The 25,136-nt window shown below is 36.7% G+C and overlaps 1 protein-coding gene across 6 annotated transcripts in view; it reads left to right on the top strand.

Annotated features, from left to right (window-relative positions):
* CNTNAP4 (contactin associated protein family member 4) overlaps positions 1 to 25,136 on the top strand; it is a gene marked incomplete at both ends in the record, with an annotated part of 234,878 nt that overhangs the window by 185,778 nt on the left and 23,964 nt on the right. For all 6 annotated transcript variants that reach the window (XM_080828714.1, XM_080828715.1, XM_080828716.1 and 3 more), the window contains 3 exons: positions 747 to 874; positions 16,216 to 16,386; positions 17,094 to 17,312. In XM_080828714.1, coding sequence (XP_080684840.1) covers positions 747 to 874; positions 16,216 to 16,386; positions 17,094 to 17,312 — 518 coding nt within the window. The remainder of the gene's footprint in view (positions 1 to 746; positions 875 to 16,215; positions 16,387 to 17,093; positions 17,313 to 25,136) is intronic.

The raw sequence follows: 25,136 nt of genomic DNA, 5'->3' as shown, positions 1-25,136 counted from the left end.
TATAACATCTATGACATCTAGATTTAAAATATATGACAGCAATAACACAAGGAACAGGTGTGTACTGAGGGGAAATGTGGGGGGGTATAAGGATATTATCCTATAGTAAGCTTCTACCATTTTATATTGAGTAATATAACACAAAATCTAACTAAAGTAGATGAATTAAATGTGCATTATGTAAGGATCCATAAAACAAACATTAAAACAAGTATGAATAGACATATACCTGAAAGGTGAATAAAAAATAAAATTGAATACAAAGAAATAGGGAGTAAACCAAGAGAAGTAGGAGAGAGGGAACAGAAATGCAAGAAATACTATGGGAAAAAATAGAAAAAAATACCAATTTGGTAGATCTAAAAACACAGTATCAGCCATTACACTAAATGTAATTAATCATGTATGTATATTGAATTATAATTGACATACAGTACTGTATTGCCTTCAGGTGTACAACATAATGATTCAGTATTTTCATACATTACGAGATGATCACCTTGCTATAACCATTCACTTAAAACATAGAAAATGGTCAACTAAATTTCAAAATCAGCAACTGTAATCAGTCTGCAGGAGACACTAAAATGTGGCCACATTTTCACGCAAGTGAGCAATCTGATCCTTGCTCTTTTGCATGTGCAGACTTACCTCAGAATATCTTGGCTTTGAAATGCAATAAGGACTGTTGCTTCCCTTATATTAATCAGAATAATTTTAAGAATCTTGTTGTTACTGTTTTTTAGGACCAATGACACTGGATTCCTTTCTTACAAAGAGCATCTGCCAGTGAGGAAGATAGTGGTTACAGACACGGGCCGACCACACTCAGAAGCAGCTTATAAACTGGGACCTCTACTCTGCCGGGGAGACAGTAAGTGGTGGCAGTGGGTTGTCAACATGGCTGAGCAAAAATCATGTTTCTGTCATATAATAATGAATCACACTAATGTTGTGAAATGCATGAGCAGTGCCTGAAGTAATTCTTCCAGTCAGTCAACAAATAATGTACCCTTATAAAATGTAAAGCCCTGTAAAAAATGTTTGGTGGCAAGCTTTGTTCAGATTCTAAGAGAACGAAACCACTAAGCATCTCGATTTGATTGGTTTATAAACCTATCCCAGCATTCCTAAACTTCCGCATGCCGTGATCCATCTAGGAAAGCCTCAGTGCTGCGTAAAATCGTGAGGAATGTGAGTTTTCTGCTGTTGGGCCTGTGGTGAAATGAGAGAGTCCATAGAATCAAATGCCAGTTTTATCAAACATGTTTCAATTTTTAATCTCATCTTTTTCCCAGTCTGTGTGTCTGTGTATTTACGCTAAATCAGTGGGACATACTGTTTTGTATATTCAGTGTATTAACACTCTAAACCAGAATTCTGGTTTCACAGAAAATATTTATTTTCTGCAGGGAATGAAATGAGCATACGTACCCATACATATGGAGACTGATGCATTAATTATTTATGCTTTTAGCTATTTCCAGGACTTAAAATGGAAATGGGAGAAACATTTATTTATGTTGAAAGTATACCCTACAGTAAAATTTTATTTTAGGGGCTCAAACTAGGAGATGATCTAACAATGCCATGGATTTATGGAGATACATAGCAGAAGTTGCTTAGTTAAAAAGCAAAGATGATAGTGGCCTATAAAAATTTATATGTACTTGTAAAAAACTGTCTTCCATTATACCTACCATCCCTGATCTTCAGCATCTCTACTTCCTGTTCTGCCAGTAGGCCTCACACAATCACACGAGGATGACACAGGGTATTGCATGGAGAGAAAAATTATGTGCAGAGAGATGAGGTTATAAACTCAGGATTCATCTAGGGGAGTACAAGGATTTTGTGACTATAGGAAATTGTCCCATACGTCACATGCAGTTTTCACTGCTGGCTCTGATCTTAACCCTTCAGGGGCCCAGGCTGGCTTCTGCCCTCCCCCTTATTCCATTTGGCACCATCCCTGGACAAGTGTCTGCTTTGACTGAGGTCACTACCACTAGTCCTTAGGTCTTCTTTCTCACAGACTTCCTGCCATGAACACACGGAACCTTTTCACTTGACACAGTGATTCTCTATGCAAGGCAGTGTTCCCCCTCCGTGAACATTTGGCATTATCTGGAGACATTTTTGGCCGTCACAATTGTTGGGGGGTTGAGTGCTACCGGCATCTAGAGGGAGAGGTGAGGAATGCTGCTGACTGCTACGAGGCACAAGACAGCCCCCCTCGCAAAGAGTGATCTGGTCGAAAATGTCCATAGTGCTGAGGTTGAGAAACCAGAATGTTAAACTTTTGTGACCATGGGGATGCAGAGGTATATGGTTTTACAAGTAGTCTAAGTATTTAGAGACCAGCTAAATAATTTCTGAGTTATTAATGAAACAGTAATTGAGAGTTTCCTTGGCCTGGTCTTGTACATCTATTTTAGGCTCAAGGCTCATGCTCACATAACATCATAGGACTGTTCTCAGCATGGAGAGCTCTTTCTTATTTTCTGAGTCAGAAGAGCAGTATGGGAAATCTGTACTCCTGAAGGTGTCATGCCCTAGAGACACTGTTTTTTCTTTCTAACTGTGATAGATTGGATTACCATGGGGCTTCTAGATATGGAATCATGCACAGTGGGCCTTATAAGCAGAAGAAAGATACGTGGACAATATCTTAAGGGCACTAGGACCTGAACATTGAATAATTTAAGGCCAAGAAATAGCTTAAGCTTCGTGATCCAACTGAAAGCATGGAGACCAGTTATAAATCTAAAGACCAGCAAAGTGACCTTTGATGTAAGATAAGGAAAAATGATAAAGGCTTGAACAACACAGTGGCATGGGGCTTAAGGAAGGGACTCACAGAGAGAGAGAAATTCAGTATGATCTAGAGGAGAGTTGAGGTTGAAAGGGTGGGAGGACGATCTCTGGCTTTCTGATCTAAATAAAGTCGCTTAGGATCATTCATTGAAACAGTCAGGATGCTAGTACCCTTCACTGAGACAAAGGAACTCTTAGATGTTCTTTGACAGAAAAATGGAAAAATGAGACTAAAAAAATGACATTTAGGTTTTCTCACACAAACTAGAGATGCTGGAAATCTTATATCTAGCTATGTTTTTGTAGGAAAGAAGCCTTAAGAAAACAGGACAAATAAAACAAAAATGAGTATGAATCCTTACTGGTCCCAAATATGAGCCTACCCCTAATTAATTGGTACCATCTTTTTCTAAGTCCTTCTTTCATCTTTTTTTTTTTTTAATGCATATTGTTCTGAAGTTCCATGGGACTGCTGCTATTACTGTATGATGTCAGAAGTCATAGATAACACTGTTAAGTGTTTGACCTAAAGCACAACATGAATGATAAAACCCACCTTTACAGTTGTGCTGCAGACACAAAACTTAGTGAATATATCGTTTGTCCTTAAGGAGTTTATTTATGAACATAGAAATAAATTTCTTGAAAATAGATATGAAAAGTAAATGGCAGAATTGAACATCCTATTTATGAAAAAAGCCAAAGTAGGAATTGAAGAGAACATCCTCAGTGTTTTAAAAGGCAACCATGAAAATCTGATCGCTAATATCATACTGAGTAGTCAAAGACTTGAAACACTTTCCCTCTCAGATGAGGATCAAGGCAAGGGTGTCTGCTCTCACGTTTCCCATTCAACATCATACTGCTAGTCCTAGCACATGCGATAAGAAAAGGAATTCAAGGGATGTAGATCAGAAAGGAAGATATAAAGTGTTCTATTTATAAATGATATGGATTTGTAGGTAATATCTGTAAGAATTTCTTTTTTTTAAGTGAGTTTAGCAAGGTCACAGGATACTTAGCTATCTCTAAAATAAGTAAATCTTAAAAATATACATACATATGTATGAGTATACATATACATGAAATCTTTAAAATATATATGTATATCTGATAAGGGCTACTGTCTAGGATATAGAAAGAACTCTCTCACAGGTCAATAATAAAAAAATTCAAATTAAGAAGTGGGCAAAACATTTGCACATACAATTCATCAGAGAAAATAACAGATTTCAAAAAGCACATAAAAGGATTCTTAATATTCTTAGTCATTAGAAAAGTGTAAAATATTACCACAATGAGATATCAATATATAACCATTAAAATGGCTAAAATTAAAAAACAAAAAACCTGATAATACCAAATGCTGGTGAAGATGCAGAGTAACTGGAAATCCTCATTGCTGGTGCAAATGCAAAATGTTACAGCCACTTCGAAAAATGGTTTGGCAGATTTTTTTTATAGATTTAACACATATTTACTGTATGATCCAGCAATTCCATTCCTAGGTACACAAGAGAAATGAAAAATCTGTATGTAAAGTTTTATATTGGCTCTATTCATAGTTTGCTAAAACTGGATACCACCCAAATGTCCATTAACTAGTGAATGAATGAACTTTCCCATTTTACTGTGGTGTATCCATACAATATGGTGGAATATTACTGAACAGTAAGAAGAAATGGAATATTGATACATGCAACAACATGAATGAATCTCAAGTGCTTTATGCTAAGTGAAGGAAGTCTTACTTAAAATAAAATGCTGGACTGTTATTCAGTGTCTAAGATATTCTGGAAAGGGCAAAACAATGGAAGCAGAAAAAGGATCTCTGTAACAGCTTCAAGGTGAGAGAAATTTTGCAAAGGGGAACAGGTGAAGGATGTGTTCTGTATCTTGAGGGTGGTGATGGTTTTATGGCTTTATGCATTTGTCAAACTCGCTATACCAAAGAAAGGGCCATTTTTACTACATGTAAATTTTCCTTCAAAACTTGTGATTCCAAGGAAACAAAACAACTAACTACTATTATGAATAGTTATGGTTGTTTAATTTTTTTTTTACTTTTTTTTAGAGCAGTTTTAGGTTTATAACAAAATTGAAACAAAAGTACAGAGGTTGCTCATATATCCCCTTCCCACACACATGAATAACCTCTATTATTATCAACATCACTCACCAGAACTGTACTTTTTTTTTTTTAACCAAGGATGGTAATTACTTAATTGAAAAATTGGTTCACTTAAAAAATACCATAAAACTAGGAGACACTGGTGAAAAAAGATGACAATACAAACAAATGAAAAGATTATGCCATGCTCATGGGTTAGAAGAATTCACATTGTGAAAATGTTCATATGCAAAAGCAATCTACAGATTCAGTGGAATGCCTATGATAATATCAATTGTATTTTTCATAGAACTGGAACTAGTAACCTTAAAATGTGTATGAAACCACAAAAGATCCCAATTAGACAAACCAGTCTTGAAAAAGAAGAACAAAGAGGAGGGTATCACAATCCCAGATTTCAAGTATACCACAAAGGCATAGTAATCAAAACTGTATTGTACTGGCACAGAAGTAGACACATCGATCAATGGAACAGCATAGAGAGCCCAGAAAGGAACCCATACTTGTATAGTCAAATAATCTACAAGAAAAGAGGCAAGAATATACAAGGGGGAGAAGACAACCTCTTCAACAAATGGTGTTGGGAAAACTGGACAGCCATATGCAAAAGAATGAAATTGGACCACTTTCTTACACCATACATAAAAATAAACTCAAAGTGGATTAAAGACCTGAATGTGAGACCTGAAACCATATCATTCCTTAAAATACAGGCAGTAATCTCTTATATATCAGCTTTAGCAGCATTTTCCTAGATATGTCTTCCCAGGCAAGGGAAACAAAAGCAAAAATAAACTTTTGGGACTATGCCAAAATAAAAAGCTTTTGTACAGCAAGGAAAACCATTAACAAAACAAAAAGACAACAGATTGAGTGGGAGAAGATATTTGGAAATGATATATCCAGTAAGAGGTAATACCCAAAATATATGCAGTATGGATATATATGCAGAATGGATATATATGCAGTATGAATTATATATGCAGTATATACATACATACATACATACATACAAACAAACATATATAGCCATTTGTGACAACATGGTTGGACCTAAAGTGTATTATGCTAAGTGAAATAAATCAGACTGAGATAGACAAATACCATATGATTTCACTTATATGTGGAATCTAAAAAACAAAACAACAGAAACAGACCCATAAATACAGAGAACGAAATGGTGGTTGCCAGAGGGGAGGGTGGCAGGGGATGGGTGAAATGGATAAAGGAGATGGGGAGGACCAGACTTCTAATTATGGAATGAATAAACCTTGGGAACAAAAAGGAAAGAACATGGCATTGTAATAGTGTTGCATGATGACAGATGGAAGCTACACTTGTGGTGAACACAGCATAGTATAGAGTTGTCAAGTCTCTGTGTTGTACACCTGAAACTAATGTAACATTGTCCAACATTGTCAACTGTCCTTCAATTAAAAAAAATACCAGAAGTAAATTCATAAAACAGGAAAGGTTTTAGTAATATGGTTATTCTTCAAGATGCTCGTAGAATCCTGCTGTATATGTTTCTGCCTTATATTAACTGTAGAAGCAAAAGAATCAAAAGAAAGAATCACAGGAAAGCATCTGGGTTTACTGGTTAACGGAGAGACTGTAACTAAATACCCATGTACTTTCCTTTCCCCTAGAAGCAGTAGGAACATCCTCATTTTGAGGTACCATCCCAAGTCTTCTTGACTGCTAATCCCTCAACTTCAGCATGCATAAAAATTAGCTGGAGAGCATGCCAGCTAGTGCTTACACTGGTTAAATGCTTTCTTGACATTCATCATGAGGACATCTACAGAGTCATCTCCCTACCGCTGCACGTCCCGCGGCAGGAAGAAACCTCATGGACCCCTGATTACCACTGCCCTTTCATTTGCTTTCCTCCATCTGCAAAATCTCCCAAGCCATGTACTGAAACCTGTCATGCTCAAGTTCAAATCCTTCTGCCATGAAGCCTCCCAAAGGTCTCTAGAGGGCCTCATCTTACACTTTCAAATAATGTTGAACAAATTACAAAGATATATTTTTCATACTGGCTTTTAATTATTTTTGAGCCTCTCAAGAGCAGATCCATTGCTCATTTATTATTGTGTTCCTGGCACCTAGTACATTACCTGTTATGTGAAAGATAATCGATAAATAGCAGTTTATGGAAGAATGAGAATGATCCATCATACACAGCTCAAGAAACCTGTAGCTTTGAATTATTCGTAAGAGACAGGAACAAAGTTTTGATTATATAAGCAATTAAATGATGTGCAAACATATACTTTTAATGAAAAGAGTTTAGATTATATTGAAAGACTTATTCCACTTGAAAAATCATATAGTACATAGAGAATCTAGTTCCATCTGAATCATTTTTCATCAATACACTTGGACTTGTAGTGTGAAGTGTTTTCAAATGAGTACATGATTTCACTTAATACTAATTTTTTATTTTCACTCTTCTAATAATACAGTGTCTTTATAAAATTAAAATACTTTCTACTTCTTGGAGGAAAAAATATTTTGTGGTCTCTTATTTTATTTTGTGTTCTGTTCTGACTTACATTACTAGCTAGTAATTGATATTCAAGCGCAAATGTGAGCGAACATTCTCTCTAATGCTTTCAGAAAATTTCCACTTTTCTGACACTGGTAATCCTGGTAATTCTCAAGTCTATAATAATATGCTTTTGTGATAATTTTCTACACATGCATACCTTTATTTATTTTAAATATTAAATATTAATGACTTAACTGATAGAGTTATTATAAAATTTTAAGATATTCAGAAATGCCACAAAAAAGTAACAATTACCAAGAGTCATGCAGCTCACAAATAATGATGACTACCAGTGAGTATTATTCCAGGAATTGCTAAATATTTCTGGAGCAGGGTTTCCCAACTTTGGCACTCCTGCCATTTGGCCTGTTATGGTTGGGGGCTGTTGCATGCATTGATGGACACTTAGCGGTATCCCTCTTCCCAACTAGTAGTGCCTTTCCCCTAGTTGTGACAACAAAATATGTCTCCAGAAATTGCCAAATGTCCCCTGGGGCGACATTGCCTCAGGTGGAGAAGCACTATCCTAGACAAAAAAAAAAAAAAAACAAAAAGGAATTGAGAAATAAGTTTCCAAAACTTTATTAATGGAAATTGACAGAGAAAGGAGAAACCAAATTGAAGCCAAGGGAATTGCTTTACATTATTTATATATCTCATAAATATATGTTCAACTTGAATGATCCCACTAAACTTTAAGAAAAGATTATGAAAATTTAAAAGGTTATGGAGTCTCTAGGTTTCATATTAAATTCATTTTTAAATTTTAGGCAGTATTGATCTATTGTGAAAAATGGGAAAAGTAGCACTCATTTTTCCTCTGCTCTCCTTTTTCTCCCCCACCTGTCCTTTTTGCTAGTTTTGCTGTTATTTCTGTAGTTGTTTATTCTGAATACTAGCCACTAGTCTATCATCATAGCCTCTGTATTCTTGAATGATTTTTTATTTTGATTTATTTCTTCTTGGATTGCCTTGTCAGGTAGCTGATGTTTTCTGTTTCCTCTCCAGAAGACCCATGAGTGTTGCACTTGAGTTTGCATGTGCTTGGAAATATTCGTTGCCTCAGAACTCTAAAACAAACTTTGTGGGTTTAACTTTATATTGTTTTTTTGGTTACAGCTTTAGTAAGAAATAATTCACATGCCTTACAATTCACCCGTTTAAAGTATACAATCTAATCGTATCTTAGTATATTTAATCATTGTGGTATATTACAGAGCTGTGCAGCAATCACCACAACCAATTTCGGGACATTTTCATCACCCCAAAAAGAAACCTAGTCCCATTGGACAAACATTCCCTGTTTCCCTCCCACTCCAACGCCAACCCCAGTCAACAACATTTAGAAAACATGGAATATGTGGTTTTTATGACTGACTTCTTTCACGTAGCATGGTGTTGCCAAGATTTATCCATGTTGTACCATATATCAACACTTCATTATTTTTTATCACCGGATAGTATTCCATTGTATGGATAGACTACATTTTGGTGACCCATTAATCAGTTAATGGACATTTGGGTTGGTTCCATTTTTTTGTCTCTTAGAGATAATGCTTCTATGGACATCTATGTATGAGGTTTTTGTGAACATATGTTTTCATTTATCTTCTTTTCTTATATAATTCAGTTACCTTGAGTATATTTCTAGGAGTGGAACTTCTGAGTTATAAGGTAACCTTACATTTGGACTTTTTAGAAACTGGTGTAACATTTGGGGGGGGGTCACACTTTGTGACTTGCACCATTTGTACATATTATTGTACTTTTGTTTGCACTGAGAAATGCAAGCATCATGTCTCCCACAGCTTTTATAGATATCTTTTGGCTGATATTTCATTACAAAGTAGGTTTTATTTTTATTTTTCCTCAAAAAAAAGTTTGTGTGTGCTTTATTCTCAGATTTCTTTCAAATTTGAGAATATCTGCCTATTGCTTTAACACAAACACACACACACCAATAGGCTGGACACATTTTCTTCCTCTCAGAAATTTGTGGATAGTGCTCCTTTGTGTCCTGATATTGAATATTGCTGTATGCTGAAGACAAACTGATTTTTCCACCTGCTAGATGACTGGCTTTTTCTAACCGAATACTTTATGGAATAATTTCCCCTAAAGGTCAGTAACTTAACAAGGATGCATCTCAGTGTTGTGCATTGCCATTAATTTTTCCTGAAATTGGATGTGATGTAAAATATATAAAATGTAAATTTTTAAAGAAGTTTGTTGTTGCAAACATGATCTAAATTTCTGCGCTCAGTTTATTAATCTGAACAAGGTAGTTTTTTCAACTCTGGCATTTGAAATTTTCTGATTATTTTATTCAGTGTATTTCTCAGTTAATTCATTGTTGAAATTTTATGTCAGTGAAGGAGCCCCCAAAACTTACATGGTTAGAAATTATTGTTCTAAGTTTCTTGTTCCAAAAAAGTCTTGTCAATGAAATTAGTTGAAATGAAAATTTTTTTTTCATTTTGTCTGCATCGACTTGTTCAGCTGTCTGAGAAATCACAGCTGCCCAAAATGCATTAAATAATCAAAGGTGCATGTAGGCAATAAATAACTTTGCAGAAGTTACATTCCTAGACTGGAGAAAGATATTGACTAGTGATTTGGTTAGTTTCTCTTCCATTAGACAAAGTTCTGTTCCATTTGACAGACTACATATAAACCATTAAAAAGAGTGAGGATCAATTCCATTTCAACAGATAATCATATAATTTTGCAAGTTCCACTATGTCTGATAATCCTCTACCATTAGGAAATTCTTTTTAATTTTTATATTTTTATTTTCTCTTCTTAGGTTTTTCTTTATTCAATTTTCCTGAAGTTTCTTCATCTTTTTACCCCTTCCGTCTTTTTCTCTTCTTTTTCTCTTCTTTCCTCTCTGCTCCCCTCTTTCCCCTCCTTCTTTCTAGTAGTTTATCTAAGAATTTGAGTGTATTTATTAAGATACACATAATACAAACTAACTGGGACAAGTTAACCCTTCTTATTGCTACTTTGACAAAGGAAATATCATAATTTCACTCAACAAATATTTATTGAGCCCATGCATTTTACTATGCCTTCCCCACATCCCAAGAGAAAGACAGAGAGAGAGAGAGTGCTAGCGCAGAGGGAACAAAATAGACAGAGTGTCTGCGTTCTTGGAGCTTGAGTTCTCTTGGGGGAGAGGTAGATGATACGTAAGTAAAATATATGATATGATCGATGCTAGTAAGTGTTGTGAAGACAATATAGTTGAGGTGAGGTGGCTTTAGGTTTGGAAATTTTAAATAGAATAGTTATAAAATGCTCACTAAGAAGGTGACATTTGAATATAAATCTGAAAGAAATAAGGGAGCAAGGCATGTGTATATCTGTGAAAGAGTACTCTGGACAGAGGAAGAAGCCAGAGTAACCAAGCAGAGATGGGAATGTTCATGGAAAAACAAGATGGTCAAAATGTCTGGAGTAGAGTGAGCAAGGAATGATAGAAGATATTAGAAGATCTGGTGGTCAGATCTTTGAGGATTTTGAGAGGTCTTTATTTTTCAACTTCAATGAGATTGGAAAACATTGGAGAATTTTGAGCAGAGCGTTGGTTTGATCTAATTTACATTTTAATGAGATGTAATGGGGAAGGTGGAAGCAAGGAGGCCATTTATAAGACCATATCACCAGCCCAGCTGAGGGATCATGGAGGCTTGGGCCATGGGTACAATAATGATAGTTGTAGTATGGGAACTGTTCAAAAGGAGAAGCAATACAATTTGCTGATGGATCAATGTAGGTTGCAGAAGAATCAAGAATAACACCAAGGTGTTTGGTCAGATAATCAGTTGGAGGCACAAAATTGGCATTAATCAAGAGGGAGAATATTGTTGGGGTCAAGGCGTTGCAGAAAAATGTAAAGAACTCAGGTTTTTGAACATATTAAAGTTGTGATGGAGGCATACAGATAGAGATGTGGAGCTATTAGTTTGAAAGTTCCAGGCTTCAGATATGTTTCCGTAAGTCATTAGCATAGTTAAAGCCATGAAATGGACCAGCAGGAGTCATTGTGGATGCAGAAGTGTAGCGATAGAGTCTGGGGGCATTCCAACATTAACAGGTTGAGGAAGGAAAGAGGAAGAAAGAAAGAAACAGAATTATAGCCCTAATGAGAAAGGCAAAAGAGTGTTGGTATTCTGGAACCAAGTGAAGAAAAATGTTTCAAGGAGGGGAAAATAATCAACTATGTTAATTGTTTCTGATAGATTAAGTAAGGTGAGGACTGAGAATTGATGAAGTACTAATAACTAGAATATATGAAGAATCCTCAGAAATCAACAGTGGGAAAAAAGAACCAATCCAATTAAAATATGGATGTTATGGATTGAATTGTTTCCCCACCCCAAAGTTTATATGTTGAAGTCCTAACCCCCATGTAACTGTACTAAGTGGTGGGGTCTTTAAGGAGGTAATTCAAGTTAAAAGAGGTCATAAGGGTGGGGCCCTAATTTGGTTGGCCTGGTGTGCTTATATGAAGAGGAAGAGACACTAGAGAGTTTCTCCTCCCACCTGTGCACAGAGGAAAGGCCATGTGAGAAGGTGGCCATCTACAAGCCAGAGATATACTGGATAAAAGACATGAAGAGAGATTTCATTAAAAGGCCACAAATGGCAATTAAGCACACAAAAAGTCCTCAAAATCACTAGCCACTGGAAAATGCATATCAAAACCACAATGAGATGTTACTGCATACCTTTCAAATGGCTGGGAAAAAAGTAATGACACAGAATTCTGGCCAGGACATGAAGAAACCTGATCCCTCACACATTGCTGGTGGGGATGTAAATGATATAGCCATTCTGGAAAGGAGACTGGCAGTTTCCTAAAAGCAAAACATTCAACTCTCATACGACTCCGGGACTATACTCCTGGGCAGTATCCCAGAGAACTGAGAATTTACATTCATACGAAAACTTGTACATGGATGTTCATAGCAGCTTTGTCTGTTAATTGCTGAAAACTAGAAACAATCCAGATGTCTTTCAACAGAAGAATGGCTGAACTAATTTTTCATACATGGACTATTGCTCAGCAAGAAGAAGAAGTGAACTACTGACACACACAAACCTGCCTTATCTTAAGAGAGTAAATCTGAGTGAAAAATAGTCTCAAAGGGCTACATACCATATGCCTTTATTTATAGAACATTCTTCAGATGACATCAAAGAACTGATTAGGAGTTGTCACAGGGTTACAGAAGCGGGGAGGCAGGGGAGAAGTGGGTGTGGCTGTAAAGGAGAAGCATGAGGAATACAGATTCCTGCATCTTGACTGGTGTCAGTGTTAACACCCTGGTTTCAATGGTGTACTGTGTTTTTGCAAGATGTTACCTATGGAGAAAACTAGCTAAGGGGCACACAGAATCTTTCTGTGTTATTTCTTACAACTGCATGAGAATCTGCAATTATCTCAAAATAAAAATACTAGTGAAAGAAATTATATTTCTGGCTCTTGAAAATGATTGTTACACATTCAGGAAGATATGTTTGACTAGTAAATTATCCCTTGTCTTGGAGTTTCTGTATTTTACTTCATTTTGTTTACATAAGAAACGTAGTGTTACCAAACTTGTCGAGTTGTATACATTACATATACATGTCAATCATACCTCAAGAATGAAAGGAAGAAAGAAAGGTAGGTAGGTAGGGTTAGCATGTCATATGCATTCTGCTTTTAAAAGTAAAACAGAGTGCCTTAAAAAATAACAGCTTTTTCGAATACTGTTCTTTTTTAAAAACAGCTTTATTGAGATATAACTTATATACCATACAATTCACATATGTATAATGAGCTACTCTGTGGCTTATAGTATATTCACAGCATTGTATGACCATTACCGCAATCAGTTTTAGAATATTTTTGTCACCCAAAAAGAATTCTGCGCCCTTTAGCGCCTATCATTCTCCAACTGCCTTGTCTCCCCAGTCCTAGAAAAACCACTAATCTACTTTCTGTCTCAATAAATTTGTTATTTTTAAAGGACAATCTATTCATGATATAAATAAAAGTTTAGCAAAAGGAATATTTTTTAAATTACTTCTAATCTTGACATTCTGCCTAGTTAATTTTTCTGAATGAGCTCTTTTTACTTTGTGTATGGAATTAAATTAAATCTTTCCTACCCCTTCTTCTATGGATCCCATTATCCATTACTCTTTTTTTTTTTTTTGAAAGATAAAAGGTGGAATTCCTGAAGGAATTATTCCAAATTTTTAGTATGCTATACTGAATTTAATTGAAAATACACTAATTATTAATGACTTAAAATTATTTGCAATTATTAGTGAGTCACGTAGAATAACACACTCTGATTTGCTTTTGTTGGGCTAATAAAAGGGGTCTAATTCTCCTGACTATTTCAGCAAGTGATTGCATTCAAAGCTGCTACTGGTGCAGCTTAAGGATTTTTAAACCACCTTAGCCAGAAACTCTGTCTTCAAAAGACGTGCAGCTTCCTGCTGGTGCCCGCCTGCTGGGCTCTGCTCTGCCGCCCTCCCTCTCCCCTCCTTCCTCTGAGGCCATTCACATTCCTCTGGGCGCTTCTTAATAGCAGTCTGTAAAGAGCTGAGGTATCATATGCCATAAACATTATTCGATCATGGAAATATTGGCCTTTGCTTTCTTTATAATTGTTTTGAATTAGCAGCGATTTCTTACTCCGGTAAAATGTTCTCTATTTTTTACCTATTGTGAATCTGCACAGTGAGGTTTGCTAACTAGACAAAATAGACACGATTATGTGTGTGAGAATGTTTAAGCTACCTAAGGTAATATATTGTTTCCATTGCTGTAAGAACATTCATTGTGAAGATAGCAGCAGTTCAAAGCATTGTTCCTTTGTTTCGACCAGTTCCCTGAAGCCTTCGATAGGATGCTTTATTGAGTTAGTTGTGATATTAAAATGAAACAACTGAAATATTATGTCTAATAATGATATTATCTAATTTAAACCTTTAAGGAATTCTGAGTGTTCTTTTTAATCTGACCAAATGGTTAAGATTCAATAATATTCCATAATTTAGAGTTACAACTTTAATTTTCATGTATATCACATTTCAACGGAAAGGCATTTAAACCCTTTTAAAAATAGGTCAGGTAAGAGCTTTTAAGAACACAAGTGCGTTGTTATCCCTGACTTGATACTTTGCATTTTCTTGCATTCATTCCTAGAGATCAAAATGTCTAAGCGTAGAAATAACTGTAAGATGGAAATAAGGACTAGGCTTGGCAAACTCAGATAATACAGTTTCATTTGGCTGTAGGTGGGGGGAGCCCTTAAAGTGTATTCTCAGCTGAATAAATTCAGCTCTAAAATTGTTCACAGATGAGCTGAGAATTGACTTTTGAATCAGGTCCCTAAGAAAAACAGAAAAAGTAAAATAGATACAACCACTGCTTATTTGGTCCAGAATTTATAGAAAATAAATTAAAATCTAAGGAACAGACAGAAGCTGAGTCGAGTTTGTGATTTTGAACTCTAGGTATCTGTTCCCTGCAAACATAATGAGCCATTGTTTTGAAATTACTGTTTTCTAACTTCAGTGGATCAATACGTCTTCCAGAAAGGTAATTTAGATAGAATTTTAACCAATGCTGTGAGTGCGTATGGAGGCAGGTTGCTTAAAACTCAAGGTATGTATTTATATTTGATGTGTCGAGAGCTTGCTGGTGGCAGCAGCAATACATAGTTGATTTCTCTAATAGTGCTTCTCATCAACCACACATAGCCACTTGGATCTCACTCCTGTCACCTCATGCCTCTGCATTTATATTTTATTTCCCATACGGCCAGCTAGAGGAGTCCCACAGTATTTTTTCCAAGAGGAAAGTTGTCGATGATACAACAGCCAAATGAATAGAAAGTGAAGATAAGTAGTTGCATGTGGACAGAAATTTTAATTTAATTACAATCCACATAAGTTTTTCTCAGATCTCTTCATTTATACCCCAGCCTTTTAAACATTTTCTCCTTATATTGAGCATTTTTAAACTTTTTCAGAGTCCCTTCCTGCTCTTTATCCACTTCACTATTACAAGCAAAGTAAAAGGTAATTTTGAATGAAAAGAGCATTTTCATGAGGAGATCAGCAAAGCACAGACCTAAGTAGTGTCTTGATCTTTAATTAGTTGAGAATATTTTGAATGCCAGTCTCAGTTTAGAAAATTGCAAAGCCCATTAATGAAAACAGTTGGTTCAAGGTGTAAGCCTGTGAAGTGTGTGTTAGAAGTGTCAGAACAAAAAGTGCTTTGAACTTCTTTAGATTTTTTGTTATTCAAAGGAATGTAGGTGTTTGAATTTTCAAGTTATAAAAAAAAATTAAGTCTATTAACCAATGGTTGGCAGATTCTTATCATATCACTTTGCCAGAGGGCGGTATTTAGGGGTGAGGCTGATTTTCTTCTGTAAAATAAAACATTCAGACCATTTCTGCCATGTTCATTCCTCTCCTATGTTGGAAGGAATCCAGGATTGCAATCCTTTGTAAGATCACCAATCTTACACTCACGTCTTGTGTAATGAATCAATAGAAAAAGAGAAGCAGGTTTGTATAAATTAGCAATATTTTCAATGGTAGAAATGCTAAAAATAGAAAATGTAATTATGCCATTCATTTTATTTTATGAATTTTTCTTTTTGATTTTTTTCCTTTTTTTTTTTTTTTTAAACAGGGTCATTTTGGAATTCAGCTTCCTTCAATACTGAGGCCTCATACCTTCATTTTCCTACTTTCCATGGAGAACTTAGTGCAGATGTATCTTTCTTTTTTAAGACAACAGCTTCATCTGGGGTATTTTTAGAGAACCTGGGGATTACCGATTTTATAAGGATAGAGCTACGCTGTGAGTCTCCTTTTTCTTAGAAGTCTGTGGCATTCTATTTAATAGTAAATCCTTTAATTGTGAAACTACTGTGTTTCTACTTTATCAGCTAAATCTTTTCATTGTGTCCTTTTGGGAAAAAATCTATGATATAAGTTGGCCTTTTTGCAAGAAAATAATATATAACATGATAATTGGGGAAAACAGTTGGTATTCTCTAAAACCAACTTAAGAAGGGTTTTAAACCCAAATAATTAAATTTAAAAAAAAAAACTAAATTCTGAGTTAACTACACAATTACTTAATTAAATCGACCAGCCATATAATTTTGTATGCAAAATAATGTTGGTATAGTTTTAGGCCACTGTTAGTATCTTAATATCAAATGTATATTATATGCTTTTAAAATTAGATGAACTTTGAATCACTATAAAAATTATTTTTACACAAAATGCCAGATGCTATTTAGTTTTCTTGTCTGGTTACATAGTTTTGCTCTATCAATATGCAAAATTAACTCTGAGGATGAATTTCTTAAAATCTGGGTTTTTTTCAAAGTGTGCTTTCCGGTCTCATTTCATGTTTCTTCTTTACTGATGTCATTGGGTCCTTCCATCGCCTTTCTGTTTCGTGGTTGCTATGCCCTGGTGCTATGCCCAAGGGTACTGAGGACTCTACTGTCCAGCACATGGACTAACTCGAACAATCTTCATATCTCCTATTCCCAGCTCCGGCAGTAGTGACCTTTTCGTTTGATGTGGGGAATGGGCCTTTTGAAATCTCGGTGCAGTCACCCGCTCACTTCAACGACAACCAGTGGCACCACGTCAGGGTGGAAAGGAACATGAAGGAGGCATCTCTTCAAGTGGACCAGCTCTTACCGAAGATACAGCCTGCTCCCGCCGATGGGCACGTCCTCTTACAGCTCAACAGTCAGCTCTTCGTGGGTAAGTTCTGATGGTAGGCAGTTTGTCACTGAACTGTAGGACGGAAGTGCGGAGCTGGGTCAAGATGAACTAATAACAACCGGTAACAACAGCAAGCCACTGTTGACTGAGAACCCGTGTTCCAGGCTCTTGGTTCTCCCTCGTAATCAACCTGTGACACGGGTTAGCCCCATTTTACAGATGAACTGACGGAGGCACGAGGAATTGAAGTGCCTTGCCTCCAGACATCTACCTAGCAAATGAGATTTAAATCTATGTTGATTCATTCCTAAACCTGGATTCTTAATATTATATAATTGGTTCGAGTTTGGGTTTGTTTGTTTGTTTTTTTGGTTTTGGTTTTGTTTTTTACATTAGCACTTTCAGTGTTTTGTTGAGAGGTGTTTCTCTCCGTTCTCATGGGATTTAAGGAACCCTCCCTGTAGTTTCAGCTAATGCCAAACAGGAACCCCTGTCAAAAAACAAGCCAATAGAGGGAAAAAAAGAAAAGCAGGAGCCAAGTGTATAAACCATCGATTCTGCAGGTGCTCCTCATTTTGCCCACTGTTTGGATGCCTTCTGAACACCTACCTCATATTTATTTATATCCAGACATTTCTTTATTGCCTGAATACATTCACTTGGTTTCTATAGACTGGATATTGGAATCCTTCTGGAAGGGTTTGTTTTATTTTCAGTCCTTTCAGTTACTCTAGAGAACTCATCGGCCATTAAGTTCAAGGAATTATTTCTTACTTGATCACTTCTCATATATTTTAATGTAAATAAGGGCACAGCAGCTCTATAAAGCAGAATAAATGATAAATGATCAGAAATTATATTTCAAGCATTTTTAAGAGTTCTGTTTTAGAACAAAATTCAACAGATTCCCTTTATATCTTTCATTGCTTAATAATCTTGTTTTATTACTCTCACTGCAAAAGAGAAGCCTATTTGTGACTTATTTGACTAAGACACATTTGGGATTTCTAATGAATTTATATGCTCCTTATTTCTATCATCAATTCTTTTATTCAATAAATAGTTAATGCACGTCTTCTATGAGTAGGGCGCTGTACTAGACAATCTAATCATAATCTTGCAGCCACTCAACTGACTTATTTAAGGGTATGGAAATAGTAGGGAGTACTTGGAATACATAACTTTTCTTTTAGTAACATGCTAGAAACTCAGTCGTGAAATTGACATAGATATTTTCGATATACAAAAACTGAGAAAGGGCTGCAACCAAAGGTATGGCAATTTAAAATCTGTCAGTATCTTGGAAATAGCCTTACTATTCTTGGAAATTGAGAAGGCTGAAACAGTCCTCGAATTCTTCAGTGAAATCTGCTGCAGTTCGCCTGAACGTGAACTTTCATCCTTTGTATGAATTTTAACTCCATAGAAATGAAGTCACTATATAGTGTGTGTGATAGGAATCCTGGCCTTAATTTGATTTCAGGTAGTTGTAACGGTTAGAAGTACTGTTATTACATCAGAAGACTGTGTTGGAACAGACTTGAGTCTTTTGCCATCAATCCTCTGTTATAATTTTAATAAATATATCTAAGAGATTTCATCTTTATGGTGGCAATTGGTTAGGCTTTTGATATTCCCATATGTGTTCAGATCCAAGGACTGCCTTAGTGAAAGTTTTATAAACTAAAATCTTTAGTATGTTTAAGTCAAGTCACTGAAAACTAGAAAGAAAAGGCAGAAAGATCTCTGAAAAAAATGTCACATCCACTATTAAGACAAATCTGTTTATATAATTCCCTTCTTTTTACTCATAGGTAACCAAGAAAATTGATAATTTGTGATGATATTGAAAGGACTCTTATTTTTTAAAATGGCATAGGGACAGGAAGGTCACTGGCTGTCCAGAGGCCACATCAGGGTCTTCTTTCTGTCTTTACCTCTGCCACATGAGTGGGCCCCTGTCTTAGGAAAGGGCCCCAACCGAGTTAATAAAAACTATACTTACACAAAAAATATTAATTTATCAATTTGTAACATTACTATCATACAAATCAGAAAATTTTTAAAAATTTCTAGATGAAAGTACTTCACTGGGGGTTAAATTTTAATTTAAAAGCTTACACTGAATTAGTGCAAAGTAGATAAAAAACTAGTAAAAAATAAGTAAAAATTAGAACCAATTTAATGTAGCTCTTACTGAGACCAGAAAGTAGCTCTCTGCATTCCTGATAGTATGTTTCAGTGGAAGAGACAAGAGGCAGCCAATAAAAGAGTAAATAGTAAGACAAAATAGATCTTATTTGTCATATAAGTTTTTGATGTAATACTTATTTTATACATGCATGCACACACACATACATATACTTGGGTTGGGGGAGCTTCTACTTGAAGTGGGGTAGTCAGGGGAGTGCGCTCTGAAGGCCTTACCTTTGAAGAGAGGCCAGAGAAAGCAGAGGAGGGAGCTTGTGAACATCTGAAGGGAGAGAATTCCTGGCCGAGGGACCGTATTCAACGTGAAGAGAAGGAGCCATTGTGGTCGGAGGAGAGAGTCAGTCTGAGGGAAAGTGTGGTGTCAATCATCATCAAGTTATATACTGGGCCTTGTGAGACCATGGGGAGGAATTTGGCTTTTATTCTGAGGTACAGAGGAGTGGCAAGATCTAATGGACATTTTCTTTTCTTTTCTTTTTTTTTTGAAGATTTTATTTATTCATGTGACAGACAGAGATAACAAGTAGGCAGAGAGGCAGGCAGAGAGAGAGGAGGTAGCAGGCTTCCCGCTGAGCAGAGAGCCCGATGCGGGGCTCGATCCCAGGACCCTGGGATCATGACCTGAGCTGAATGCAGGGCCTTTAACCCACTGAGCCACCCAGGTGCCCTAATGGACATTTTCCATGTCTCCCTTGCTGCTGTGAAGAACATGGATTGAGGGAACGGGGTAAAAGCAGGCTAGAGCAGTGGTCCCTGTGGGAGATGGCGGTGGCAGGGGCTGGAGAGGAGATGGTGAAAACCACCTGTGGGCCATACTTTAAGTGTAGACACACACAACTTGTGCTGGATTGGTTGTTGCTGGTAGTGTGTTCCTTCTTACCCCTGCTAATCTTCTTGGGGACAAGGTGCTTCTTTGTAGGTCCCTGGGATCCTCACATCATTTCTCAGGTTTTAATTTCAACTGAAGTTCATGTTTCTCATTCTCTTCCTTTATCATAATTTGTAGGATGATTCAAGCTGTTCCCGGACCCCTCAGTCCGGATTATATACTAGAAGCCCTACAAACCATAGTCCCGCCAGGCTGCGAAAGCCTGCTGGTCCTTCTTCGTAGCCCGGAGAAAATATTTCCCTTTCTCCCTTTTCCTCAGTGAGATCCCACCCACCCCACAATGACACACTCCCAGGAAACTGGGCATCTCTGTTCATATGTTCTGTGCCAGCACACGGTCAGATATCGAAGGGACGCTCTCTTGGGCACTGTTTCCCCACGTATGAATGCCTTCCGGTATTCTAGAGCTAAGTCTGTTCTCCAAGCCATGACTCAGGGATGACTGGGAGTCTGTACTCTGATTCAACAGAACTGATCTTCTGGTTCAGATTTTAAAGAGTAATTTCATTCCCCTCACTTTAAAGTTCAAGAGTTTAATTTGTAGTTCACCCTTCCATCTTAAAAATAATTATGGCTAATTAGTATTTTTAAGTATACATAATGACTGTCATTCATTTTGGAGTATCGGGATACAGTGAGATAAATGTAACTGCAAAGAGTAAGTCTGTAGTATAACTTTTACTCCTAAATAATGTTTGAATCCAGACAATGATGATGATGATAGTTGTAAGTTACACAGAAACACAGTTCTTTATAAACATGGGACCAAACTGTAAGACTAAGCTAATGTTAGTGCACGATAATGTTAGTATCCCAGCACTTAGTAGCTTTTACCAAAAATGTGCCTTCTTTTTTGTAAACAAATTTGGCAGAAAATATTAACACTATTGTGGAATATTTCAAATACCAAATAAAGTTACTTTATAAAACTACAAATACGAAACATAAGAAATTTTGATAATATAGAACTATGTTTGTTTGAGATATTTCTGTAACATTTTTACCTATAAGTAAAATGTTGTGGATATATGAATATATATTCATTTTTATTTCTGTTATAGTCTCCATCTCACTGCGCTACCACAGCCAGGCCTATGTTGATGATACTTATTGACATTACATTTTTTTGAAATTAAGGATTTTGGTGGTCGCTCAGAAGTGACTAGTGGAATGGGACGACCTGAAAGCATCTGATATGTTTTCCCAATCACTGCCTTCAGTCTCTCCCTTAAAAAGCAGTTGTAAAGTATGTCCATATCTCAGAGTGAAACTCTGAGGCAAGACTGATGCTTTACCTTTTGAGCAAAATCAGTAAAAATAAATAGAAGGCATGATTAAAAATATGATTCAGCTGAGCAACAATGATATATGACGATTAAAATAGAAAGAAGAAAATGAGAGTCTCAGAGGTGGAATTAGGTTCGTCTACAGCAAAGAATTATAGAACACAGCAATCCCTGTAGTTCCAAATGTCGGAACAATTGTCTTCAGTTAACTAAACTGAAGGATGCAACGTGAAGGAGTAATAAAATAATGAACATAAAACCTTGTATGAAGAAGTCAAAGCGGTCGACGAGAATGTAATGTGATAAATTAGAAACAGTGAACACCAGTGCAGTGACCATCTCCTCCCCTTCCCCGCTATCCCAACCATCACATCGCTCTTTGTAATAAAAAAGATGATTCACCTTGTAGGTGTAGCCCATCTCGCCCCATTCTTGCTTTTAATTATGGCACTGGGTCTTTCCTGACCTTTTCACATTCTTTCACTTTCTCCTTTCTGTATGTGTGTGATTTACGACCCGAGTTGAACAGTCCTATTCAGAGGTGCTATTTATTACTCTAAAAAATAAGTTTAGTGGCATGATGTTAATTGGTATATTAAACATATGCCCTTGACCCTGTTACACTGAGGACTCAGTGGCGAGAGTCACTGCTGTTATCATTCCCCTGCAAACGTTCTCCAACCACGGAAATGATGGAGAGAAAAGAATCAATCATTTTTTTTTTCTAAGCTGAAATGTGACAGTGGTCATTTTCTATTTTTGTTTGTAAACTCAGCATTTTTCTTAGAAGCTTCTTAAATTAGCCTTGAATTGATTTTCATTCAACTAGCTCTGCAATTTTTGTTTGCAATCCAAATTCTTTTACTGACAGGTTTTTAAATGGGGCACACTCCATCGCAGTACTTTGCGACTCAGACCTGGAAGAGAAGTGAGAACTCCTGACATAGACTCAGAAGTCATTTGCATTGCATTTGAATTGCATCAAATCCACAGATGCTTGTTGAGCTTCTAGTGCAGACCGTTCCTAATCGCCATACACAAAGGTTAATATTGAGCTCTGAGCTTATGGAAGCTCTGAAGGCTGGTTCTCACCCTCAGTGGCACATGAGTGTCAGCCAGGGATCTTTTGGGAAACTGACAATACCAGTAAAAAGATAGATTGATTTCCAGTGGATAGGCTTTCATGGGCTTGTAAAGTTGGATACCACAAATACAGCCTTATACTGGTCCTTCGGTGAACATATGCTTGTGTTTCTGTTGGGTCTGTACCCTAACAGTGGAATTACTGAGTAATAAGATGGGCATATGTTAAGCATTAAGAGACACTGCCAAATAGCTATTGACCATTTGGATACCCTCCTTATGACGTGGCTATTCAAATCTGTTGCCCATTTTCTATAGGGTTGTCTTCTTTTAAAAAAAAAAAAAAAGGTGGGGGACTGGGTGTCTCAGTCAGTTAAATGTCTGACTCTTGATCTCAGCTTAGGTCTTGATCTCACGGTTGTGGTTTCAAGCCACAAGATTTCTAAGAACTCTGTGTGTATTTTGGATTCATTTCAGATACATTTATTCCCAATTTCTTCTCTCTCTTTGGATTTTATTTTCATATGTGTAATGGTGTCTTTTGATGAGCAGGGGTTATTAATTACAATATATTCTAGAATTTGTCTTTTTACTTTTAGTTTACTTTTTGTAGGCTAAAATAGTTATGGGAAGAGAATGTCAAAAAGTTTTACATTTGAATATTTTTTATTTCAATCTGATTTTCTTTTGTTGTAAATACGTTTCCACACACCAAAGCGCAGTGCAGTGAAAGCCACATTTCTCTTTCATGCAATCATATCATTTACTTCAATTGTGTTCTTCTCTCCTCCTTGAGATGTCTTTTTCATGATTAGCTTAAGAAGCACTCAATGTACTTTTGCATGTTTAGTGAGCAAATCTTAGTGACTGTTGACTGAAATCAGAATTCACATGGGCTCTTTTAGGAGCAGAGACTATGACTCATACCACCGGCAGTTCATTTCTTTAAAACGTGCCTTAGGAGGTCAAACCAGAGAGGTGCTGTGGCCTTGGCATGTGAGTAAACTAAGTAGACCCACACTTTTCTGCTGGGAGTACCACAAGGGCCTGTTCTCACCACTGACTTTGGTTCAGGGACCAATGCCAGCATTTTCTGCCCTATGACACTGTTGCTTATTACACTAGCTTCCTTTTCAGCCGTAATAGTTCTTTGAACATGAGGGAGAACAGTCCTTCTCCCCTCGACTCTCCTACGGTTATGCTCAATGAGGAATATTCCATGACAAAATTATAGTTGGGGTCCAGTCTCACAGCTCTGTACATTAATGTACCATTTCTTCGAGGCTAAGCCATCCCAAGGATGGCTGGGTAGGTCAGGATTAAAGATCCAGTACATAATATACAGGAGACCATTTATTCCCTTCAGTCCCCTGACTTGGTCCTGGGCCCAGCCTGCGTGGGCTATCACTTTCCCGTTCCAAATTCCTCTCAGTGGTCAGAGCCTTAGCTGCCTTTGCCACAGGGCCATGGTCAGGGAGAGCCCCTGTACTCTGCCAGACACATTTCTATAACTTCAAATTTTAAAGAGAAACGTGGGATCTTGATTTCTTTTTTTTCTAAGGACCTTAGGCAAATATACAGTTGTTCCCAGTTAATGCTCAATAACATTCAAGCACAGTACATAAATAATTTGCCATTAAAAAATTAAAGGTGTTCCTGCTTCCAAACCAAAAAAAAAAAAAAAAAAAAATTGGCAAATGAAAGAGCCAGCTCGTATTTCATGACAATAGCATCTGTCACTTAGACTCACTTCCTGAGAGTAATGAACATGATAAAAGGGCTGGAGTCAGTCTCTGTTCATCACCTAGTGCACCTATTAGGTACAGATCCCGGTACTGTTATGTAAGTGAACAGATTTAGTTTTATTCCTTCATGTAGGAAGGTTAGGCATGAGTTTCACAGGATACCTAGTGTTTGTGAAGTTCCAGAATTCATTATATCTGATATAGCATGGCAGGTAAATTGATAGGAAATTAATTGGAAGACAGTTCCAAACATAATAGCTCAGTGGAAACATCCAGAATCAATTAATCAAACTGCAGCTCATTTTAATTGGACCTACTCTAACCCTGAAAAGTCGTTGGAATCTTTAATTAAGCTTTCAAGCTGAATACTATTTACACTGGCTGTGTTCTCCAGGATAGTTCTTCTTAAAATAAGAAGTTATTAACTTGAAACCTAATGGAAAAGCAAAAATCCTCAACACATGTATGACACGTATGTTTATGTTTAATTAGACATTTTCCCTGAATATTTAAAAAACGTAGTTTAAAAACTATTTGATTAAAGGGGCGCCTGGGTGGCTCAGTTGGTTAAGCATCTGCCTTTGGCTCAGGTCATGATCCTGGGTCCTGGGATTGAGTCCCGTGTCGGGCTACCTGCTCAGTGGGGAGT

This window comes from Martes martes (genome assembly GCF_963455335.1).
Source record: "Martes martes genome assembly, chromosome: 17".
NCBI lineage: Eukaryota > Metazoa > Chordata > Mammalia > Carnivora > Mustelidae > Martes > Martes martes.
Note: the sequence above shows the minus strand (reverse complement) of the source record. Positions and strands in the feature narration are given on the sequence as shown.